This window comes from Oncorhynchus keta, chromosome 5 (assembly GCF_023373465.1).
Source record: "Oncorhynchus keta strain PuntledgeMale-10-30-2019 chromosome 5, Oket_V2, whole genome shotgun sequence".
Lineage (NCBI taxonomy): Eukaryota > Metazoa > Chordata > Actinopteri > Salmoniformes > Salmonidae > Oncorhynchus > Oncorhynchus keta.
This window is the reverse complement of record NC_068425.1, coordinates 37,834,004-37,843,427: the sequence shown is the minus strand read 5'-3', so window position 1 is coordinate 37,843,427 and position 9,424 is coordinate 37,834,004. Positions and strand designations below refer to the sequence as shown.

At 44.2% G+C, this 9,424-nt stretch overlaps 1 protein-coding gene and 2 long non-coding RNA genes across 4 annotated transcripts; 2 read left to right on the top strand and 1 right to left on the bottom strand.

Annotated features, from left to right (window-relative positions):
* Positions 1-1,208: 1,208 nt before the first annotated feature.
* LOC118383893 (dexamethasone-induced Ras-related protein 1-like) lies at positions 1,209-3,416 on the top strand. The gene is made up of 2 exons (XM_035770283.2): positions 1,209-2,551; positions 2,724-3,416. The coding sequence occupies exons 1-2, from the start codon at positions 1,867-1,869 to the stop codon at positions 3,248-3,250; spliced, it is 1,212 nt and encodes a 403-aa protein (XP_035626176.1). The 5' UTR covers positions 1,209-1,866; the 3' UTR covers positions 3,251-3,416.
* A 1,210-nt stretch (positions 3,417-4,626) lies between these two features.
* On the top strand, positions 4,627-6,062 carry LOC127930298 (uncharacterized). The gene is made up of 3 exons (XR_008137803.1): positions 4,627-4,933; positions 5,424-5,483; positions 5,903-6,062. It is a non-coding gene; the product is annotated as an uncharacterized LOC127930298 (long non-coding RNA).
* Positions 6,063-6,992: 930 nt separating this feature from the next.
* On the bottom strand, positions 6,993-9,424 carry LOC127930299 (uncharacterized). Of its 2 annotated transcripts, none has more exons than XR_008137805.1 (3): positions 8,413-8,615; positions 7,364-7,549; positions 6,993-7,121 (listed from the first exon to the last, which is right to left on the bottom strand). It is a non-coding gene; the product is annotated as an uncharacterized LOC127930299 (long non-coding RNA). The 2 variants fall into 2 exon arrangements; XR_008137804.1 differs by lacking the exon at positions 6,993-7,121 and adding an exon at positions 9,308-9,424 and having other exon boundaries at positions 7,158-7,549; positions 8,413-8,565.

Sequence of the window (9,424 nt, the reverse complement as noted above, 5' to 3'; positions counted from 1 at the left end):
TGTGCTCCATCTCCATCTCTAGCTGTGCTCCATCTCCATCTCTAGCTGTGCTCAATCTCTATCTGTGCTCCATCTCCGTCTCTAGCTGTGCTCCATCTCTAGCTGTGCTCCATCTCCATCTCTAGCCATGCTCCATCTCCATCTCTAGCTGTGCTCCATCTCTAGCCGTGCTCCATCTCTAGCTGTGCTCCATCTCCATCTCTAGCTGTGCTCCATCTCTAGCTGTGCTCCATCTCCATCTCCAGCTGTGCTCCATCTCCATCTCTAGCTGTGCTTCATCTCTAGCTGTGCTCCATCTCTAGCTGTGCTCCATCTCCATCTCTAGCTGTGCTCCATCTCCATCTCCATCTCTAGCTGTGCTCCATCTCCATCTCTAGCCGTGCTCCATCTCTAGCTGTGCTCCATCTCTAGCCGTGCTCCTCTCTAGCCGTGCTCCATCTCTAGCTGTGCTCCATCTCCATCTCTAGCCGTGCTCCCTCTCTAGCTGTGCTCCATCTCCATCTCTAGCCGTGCTCCCTCTCTTGCTGTGCTCCATCTCTCTAGCCGTGCTCCCTCTCTAGCTGTGCTCCATCTCCATCTCCAGCTGTGCTCCATCTCCATCTCTAGCCGTGCTCCCTCTCTAGCTGTGCTCCATCTCCAGCCATGCTCCATCTCTAGCTGTGCTCCATCTCTAGCTGTGCTCCATCTCTAGCTGTGCTCCATCTCTAGCCGTGCTCCATCTCTTGCTGTGCTCCATCTCCATCTCTAGCTGTGCTCCATCTCCATCTCTAGCTGTGCTCCATCTCCATCTCTAGCCGTGCTCCATCTCTAGCTGTGCTCCATCTCCATCTCTAGCTGTGCTCCATCTCCCTCTCTAGCTGTGCTCCATCTCCATCTCTAGCTGTGCTCCATCTCTAGCTGTGCTCCATCTCCATCTCTAGCTGTGCTCCATCTCCATCTCTAGCTGTGCTCCATCTCCATCTCTAGCTGTGCTCCATCTCCATCTCTAGCTGTGCTCCATCTCCATCTCTAGCTGTGCTTCATCTCCATCTCTAGCTGTGCTCCATCTCCCTCTCTAGCTGTGCTCCATCTCTAGCTGTGCTCCATCTCCATCTCTAGCTGTGCTTCATCTCCATCTCTAGCTGTGCTCCATCTCCCTCTCTAGCTGTGCTCCATCTCTAGCTGTGCTCCATCCCCATCTCTCGCTGTGCTTCATCTCTAGCTGTGCTCCATCTCTAGCTGTGCTCCATCTCCATCTCTAGCTGTGCTCCATCTCCCTCTCTAGCTGTGCTCCATCTCCATCTCTAGCTGTGCTCCATCTCTAGCTGTGCTCCATCTCCCTCTCTAGCTGTGCTCCATCTCTAGCTGTGCTCCATCTCCCTCTCTAGCTGTGCTCCATCTCTAGCTGTGCTCCATCTCCATCTCTAGCTGTGCTTCATCTCCATCTCTAGCTGTGCTCCATCTCCCTCTCTAGCTGTGCTCCATCTCCATCTCTAGCTGTGCTTCATCTCCATCTCTAGCTGTGCTTCATCTCCATCTCTAGCTGTGCTCCATCTCCATCTCTAGCTGTGTTCCCTCTCGTGCTCCCTCTCTAGCTGTCCTCCATCCTCCTTCGCTATGGCTTTCCCTGACATGTGAATTGGAAGGCTATAGCCTACACTTGACTGATATCACATGATTACAGATATTTATATGAAACTACCATAAAAGGAGCGGAGTGTTAACGCGATGTGGTGATTCTCTCTAATGACGTAGAAACCAATCTGCCCAGCCATACTCTATAAATACCCGCGCCGAAGCTCCTCTCCGCACACTGCAACGCGCCACTGCAACGCATCACATGGTGAAGCAACAGGTGTAACAGACCTGTAACAACAGACACCCCGGATGATCCCCGTGCCTGGAAGGAACATGGAGGTGAACACAGCAGAGAAAGTAGTCTACCTTTCCGTTGATGGCACCGCCGACACGTTCAGCTCTTGCGCAACTGCCGGGCATCCACAGATCCAGCTCAACATGGACGATCATGTTGAACAAACGATTTCCAACCAGCTTCCCAATGTTAAAGTCACAGGTGTCAACTGTCAATCACCTACAATCCTCATGCGATACAAAAAGGTCTCGAGCATGACCAGGGCGAGTAAAGGGATCTTTAAAACGGTCACTGAGCACTGGAGACACACGGACAAGAAGACGAGGGTGGTCCGGTCTTCCAGCACGGGGACCACTCAGCCTACATCCTCGGAAATGTTCCCCAAAAGAAGATCATTCGACCCGCTAGCGACGTTGACCCTCCCGGACCAGACTGCATGCACCGCGCCACTGGAGGAGATGCGCCTCACCAAGCCCCGTAACTGCCGGCGCGTTGTAGTACTCGGCGCGCCTAGAGTGGGCAAGACGAACATTCTCAGGCGGTTCCTGCGCGGCGGGTTCGAGGAACAGTACGAGCCCACGGCAGAAGACTTCCACAGGAAGTTGTACCAGATCCGAGGAGAAACCTATCAGATTGATATCCTGGACGCAGCGAAGGAGAGAGACTTCCCCGCCAGACGGAGGCTGTCCATACTGACAGGTGTGTAGGTTATGAGTGTATAGGCTTTTGACCGTGTATAGATCTAATTGAGTTGCATTGAATGACCTTTGCATAGCATTGATCTAATACATTGAGTTGGGAAATAAATGTGGGTGTTTTTCTGTTATTGCATTGAATTAAATCACTAAATCTGTACTCTTCTCTACAACAGGTGACATATTTCTCCTGGTGTTCAGTGTGGATGACAGAGACTCCTTCAAAGAGGTGCACGCACTGCGCAAAGAGATCATAGCAGCCAAGACCAAGCTGATGAAGCTCAAAGAGAATGCCCGGGTTCCCATAGTGATATGCGGCAACAAAGTGGACTTAGAGGCGGAGAGGGTCATCAGTCGCCCGGAGATGTTCCGAGCTCTTGGGGAGGACACGGCGCTCTTCGAGACATCAGCCAAAGACACTACCAGTCTAGAAGAGATGTTCCGAGCCCTTGTCAAGCTAGGCGGTCTCCCTACCGAGACGCGTCCGTCGCAGCACCGCGAGATCTCCATACGTACCTACCAGGCGCTGAGCACCAGCAGAAGCCGTTGCGGCAGACGGAGCCGTGCGTTGGTTCCAGACGCGCCCTGCGGTGCGGTTTATCCACTGGCCCGCCGCCCCAGCTTTAACAGCGACCTACAGCTGGTAATGGGCCCCAGCCCCACTAAACGGAGCAAACCCATAGAGAAGTGTCAAATTCAATGAATTGAGGGACTTCTCAGTACAATACACATATTGTAGTATTACAATATATAACCACAATGTCAAGAGTTATACTCTGCTTTAGGCTACTGGCTGGACCAGTCGAGCCAACTGTGTAAATGTAGATTTTATTTGTGTACTGTGAAATAATTAAAAAAATATATTATCATATTAATATGAGTTGTGTTGTGATATTTTAGTTAGCCTATTATTGTACACTTAGTTGAATCTCGCTTTGGGCTTCTGCTAAGTTAAAACACATCAAAGACCATTTTACACAAGTGATCGATATATCAAACAATTGACTCTTTATAGGTATTGGTTATATATATATATATATATATATATTCCATTTAAACGACGCTTTAAATGGAATCCAGAGCGACTTACATGCATGTGTGAATAAATGTTACATGTGGGTGGTCCCACATCGAAACAACTAGCCTGGCGTTGCAAGCGCCATTCTCTATCAACAGAACTACCGAGCTTCATATCAAATACGTAGGATGACCATTTATGGACAGATTCACGTGGAAAGTACGTGGGTGGTAAAAGCCTGCAGGGGTGCTGTGTTCTATAACATCTCTCCGGTGGGCACGTCAGTTCTCTCCTTTCTGTTAAAAAGCACAAGGCAATGCCCCCCCCAACACACAGTCCAGAGCTTTCTATTGCAAGGAAAGGCTCTTCATGACGTGAATTAATCGTGCTCAATTAACCATAGAAATTACACAATTACGCATTACGCAGCCATAGTATCAGCACGGAAGTGAGAGTTCTTTTACAGGTCAACTTAATTATAAAATGCCAGGGTTATTACGTTGATTACCAGATACTGAAAGCAACAGGCCTACAGTATATCCATGTGATATCATCCATCCTCTGTGGTTCAGCACCATGGACAGGGCGTACCAAAACGTACGTTCATACAGGAGTATTTCCAAGGGAAACGTTATCAAACATTAACCAGTACGAGGCACTCATTAATACTGCTGGGGACCATGTTAACGGTGAGCACTGCGGTTCCAATAGAGACACGAACGTCTCCCTTGTGACAGACAATAAACTGCATATTCCTTTTGGGGGCAAGTAGACAAAAGTATTCATTCTGAATGTGAAAACACTGAGAGAAAAGTACAACGAAGAAGACATATTATTCCAAAACATTATTCTATAAATGTATTTCATGATAGAGCTTACTGTCCTGCCCTTGTCTAAAGCAAACGTTCACCACCTTGAATGTCCTTTCATTATAAAAAAAAACGAATAAAAATAACATACAGTTTATAAAAATAACAAATCTGAACACTCAATGTGTGACGTAGTAATTGAAGAGTTTCATTCCAAAACGCCTTCTATCCATTTTCAGAAGTGTTGGTAAATTAGCTTTTATTATTTATAGAAATTATGAACGAGGTTGGTGTGTTTCTAAATCACTCACGCGACTGTTCAATGACAGACGTGTTTAGTTTTAAATAACTTGTTTCATTTCAGAGACAAATAATCATGGTTTTTATGCTAAATGGTATATATCTGCCTCACTCTCAGAGAAATCAGTAGTACTACTAGGTTTTACACAGTAATAATATATATCTGCCCCACTCTCAGAGAAATCAGTAGTACTACTAGGTTTTACACAGTAATAATATACATCTGCCTCACTCTCAGAGAAATCAGTAGTACTGCTAGGTTTTACACAGTAATAATATATATCTGCCCCACTCTCAGAGAAATCAGTAGTACTGCTAGGTTTTATACAGTAATAATATATATCTGCCTCACTCTCAGAGAAATCAGTAGTACTGCTAGGTTGTAAACAGTAATAATATATATCTGCCTCGGTCTCAGAGAAATCAGTAGTACTGCTAGGTTGTACACAGTAATAATATATATCTGCCTCAGTCTCAGAGAAATCAGTAGTACTGCTAGGTTTTACACAGTAATAATATATATCTGCCTCACTCTCAGAGAAATCAGTCAGAGAAATCAGTACTGCTAGGTTTAAACAGTAATAATATATATCTGCCTCACTCTCAGAGAAATCAGTAGTACTGCTAGGTTTTACACAGTAATAATATATATCTGCCTCAGTCTCAGAGAAATCAGTAGTACTGCTAGGTTTTTACACAGTAATAATATATATCTGCCTCAGTCTCAGAGAAATCAGTAGTACTGCTAGGTTTTACACAGTAATAATATATATCTGCCTCACTCTCAGAGAAATCAGTAGTACTGCTAGGTTTTACACAGTAATAATATATATCTGCCTCAGTCTCAGAGAAATCAGTAGTACTGCTAGGTTTACACAGTAATAATATATATCTGCCTCATTCTCAGAGAAATCAGTAGTACTGCTAGGTTTTACACAGTAATAATATATATCTGCCTCACTCTCAGAGAAATCAGTAGTACTGCTAGGTTTTACACAGTAATAATATATATCTGCCTCATTCTCAGAGAAATCAGTAGTACTGCTAGGTTTTAAACAGTAATAATATATATCTGCCTCACTCTCAGAGAAATCAGTAGTACTGCTGGGTTTTACACAGTAATAATATATATCTGCCTCACTCTCAGAGAAATCAGTAGTACTACTAGGTTTTACACAGTAATAATATACATCTGCCTCACTCTCAGAGAAATCAGTAGTACTGCTAGGTTTTACACAGTAATAATATATATCTGCCCCACTCTCAGAGAAATCAGTAGTACTACTAGGTTTTACACAGTAATAATATATATCTGCCCCACTCTCAGAGAAATCAGTAGTACTACTAGGTTTTACACAGTAATAATATATATCTGCCTCACTCTCAGAGAAATCAGTAGTACTGCTAGGTTTTACACAGTAATAATATATATCTGCCTCAGTCTCAGAGAAATCAGTAGTACTGCTAGGTTTTACACAGTAATAATATATATCTGCCTCACTCTCAGAGAAATCAGTAGTACTGCTAGGTTTTACACAGTAATAATATATATCTGCCTCAGTCTCAGAGAAATCAGTAGTACTGCTAGGTTTTACACAGTAATAATATATATCTGCCTCAGTCTCAGAGAAATCAGTAGTACTGCTAGGTTTTACACAGTAATAATATATATCTGCCTCACTCTCAGAGAAGTTTTACACAGTCAAATGCAACAAATAACTATTTTTTAAATGTTTAATTAAGAACTGAAAGAATTATACGTAACAAATAAATAAAAGATAAACTATTATTCAATAGAGTAATGTGAGATCTGTGTGTAAAACATTTACATTTCAGATTGTGGTGATTGAGGAGATGCTCTTTTCCAGTGCATTGATGTTAAGATGTGGTGAGACGACCACATATCACACTCAACTATACAGGATATGAACATTACATTACAGCTAACCTCTATAGTGTTTAGCAACAACAACAACAACAAAAAAAACATTTTCATACACATCTAAAATCTACGAATAAAAATAAAAATAAGAACAGGCACATGAAGGCACCAATAAGCAATCATTTCTGATGGAAAAAACACAAAACGTGAAAACGTACCTAGTTAAATAAAAGGTTTATATAAAAACAATTGTGTTTGGAAAATAAACTCATCAATTATGTCGGCAATTGGGTCCCTTCCCATAGAATGTATCGTTCTATGATCCTACCTGCCTGGTATATTGGGTCAAAGCCCCCTTTCCATAGAATTTCATGATCCTACCTGCCTGGTATATTGGGTCATAGAGCCACCTTCCCATAGAATGTTCGTTCATGATCCTACCTGCCTGGTATATTGGGTCATAGAGCCCCCTTCCCATAGAATGTATCGTTCTATGATCCTACCTGCCTGGTATATTGGGTCATAGAGCCCCCTTCCCATAGAATGTATCGTTCTATGATCCTACCTGCCTGGTATATTGGGTCATAGAGCCACATAGAATGTATCGTTCTATGATCCTACCTGCCTGGTATATTGGGTCATAGAGCCCCCTTCCCATAGAATGTATCGTTCTATGATCCTACCTGCCTGGTATATTGGGTCATAGAGCCCCCTTCCCATAGAATGTATCGTTCTATGATCCTACCTGCCTGGTATATTGGGTCATAGAGCCACCTTCCCATAGAATGTATCGTTCTATGATCCTACCTGCCTGGTATATTGGGTCATAGAGCCACCTTCCCATAGAATGTATCGTTCTATGATCCTACCTGCCTGGTATATTGGGTCATAGAGCCACCTTCCCATAGAATGTATCGTTCTATGATCCTACCTGCCTGGTATATTGGGTCATAGAGCCCCCTTCCCATAGAATGTATCGTTCTATGATCCTACCTGCCTGGTAAAATAGAGCCACCTTCCCATAGAATGTATCGTTCTATGATCCTACCCGCCTGGTATATTGGGTCATAGAGCCCCTTCCCATAGAATGTATCGTTCTATGATCCTACCTGCCTGGTATATTGGGTCATAGAGCCCCCTTCCCATAGAATGTATCGTTCTATGATCCTACCTGCCTGGTATATTGGGTCATAGAGCCCCTTTCCCATAGAATGTATCGTTCTATGATCCTACCTGCCTGGTATATTGGGTCATAGAGCCCCCTTCCCATAGAATGTATCGTTCTATGATCCTACCTGCCTGGTATATTGGGTCATAGAGCCCCCTTCCCATAGAATGTATCGTTCTATGATCCTACCTGCCTGGTATATTGGGTCATAGAGCCCCCTTCCCATAGAATGTATCGTTCTATGATCCTACCTGCCTGGTATATTGGGTCATAGAGCCCCCTTCCCATAGAATGTATATTGGGTTCTATGATCCTACCTGCCTGGTATATTGGGTCATAGAGCCCCCTTCCCCATAGAATGTATCGTTCTATGATCCTACCTGCCTGGTATATTGGGTCATAGAGCCCCTTCCCATAGAATGTATCGTTCTATGATCCTACCTGCCTGGTATATTGGGTCATAGAGCCCCCTTCCCATAGAATGTATCGTTCTATGATCCTACCTGCCTGGTATATTGGGTCATAGAGCCCCTTCCCATAGAATGTATCGTTCTATGATTCTACCTGCCTGGTATATTGGGTCATAGAGCCCCCTTCCCATAGAATGTATCGTTCTATGATCCTACCTGCCTGGTTTATTGGGTCATAGAGCCCCCTTCCCATAGAATGTATCGTTCTATGATCCTACCTGCCTGGTATATTGGGTCATAGAGCCCCCTTCCCATAGAATGTATCGTTCTATGATCCTACCTGCCTGGTATATTGGGTCATAGAGCCACCTTCCCATAGAATGTATCGTTCTATGATCCTACCTGCCTGGTATATTGGGTCATAGAGCCCCCTTCCCATAGAATGTATCGTTCTATGATCCTACCTGCCTGGTATATTGGGTCATAGAGCCCCTTCCCATAGAATGTATCGTTCTATGATCCTACCTGCCTGGTATATTGGGTCATAGAGCCACCTTCCCATAGAATGTATCGTTCTATGATCCTACCTGCCTGGTATATTGGGTCATAGAGCCCCCTTCCCATAGAATGTATCGTTCTATGATCCTACCTGCCTGGTATATTGGGTCATAAAGCCACCTTCCCATATAATGTATCGTTCTATGATCCTACCTGCCTGGTATATTGGGTCATAGAGCCCCTTCCCATAGAATGTATCGTTCTATGATCCTACCTGCCTGGTATATTGGGTCATAGAGCCCCCTTCCCATAGAATGTATCGTTCTATGATCCTACCTGCCTGGTATATTGGGTCATAGAGCCCCCTTCCCATAGAATGTATCGTTCTATGATCCTACCTGCCTGGTATATTGGGTCATAGAGCCCCCTTTCCCATAGAATGTATCGTTCTATGATCCTACCTGCCTGGTATATTGGGTCATAGAGCCCCCTTCCCATAGAATGTATCGTTCTATGATCCTACCTGCCTGGTATATTGGGTCATAGAGCCCCCTTCCCATAGAATGTATCGTTCTATGATCCTACCTGCCTGGTATATTGGGTCATAGAGCCCCTTCCCATAGAATGTATCGTTCTATGATCCTACCTGCCTGGTATATTGGGTCATAAAGCCACCTTCCCATATAATGTATCGTTCTATGATCCTACCTGCCTGGTATATTGGGTCATAGAGCCCCCTTCCCATAGAATGTATCGTTCTATGATCCTACCTGCCTGGTATATTGGGTCATA

Coding starts and splice junctions, on each gene's coding strand:
- LOC118383893 (XM_035770283.2), top strand. CDS start 1,867: ATGATCCCCGTGCCTGGAAGGAACATGGAGGTGAACACAGCAGAGAAA. Junction 2,552..2,723: donor GAGGCTGTCCATACTGACAG/GTGTGTAGGTTA, acceptor TCTCTACAACAG/GTGACATATTTCTCCTGGTG.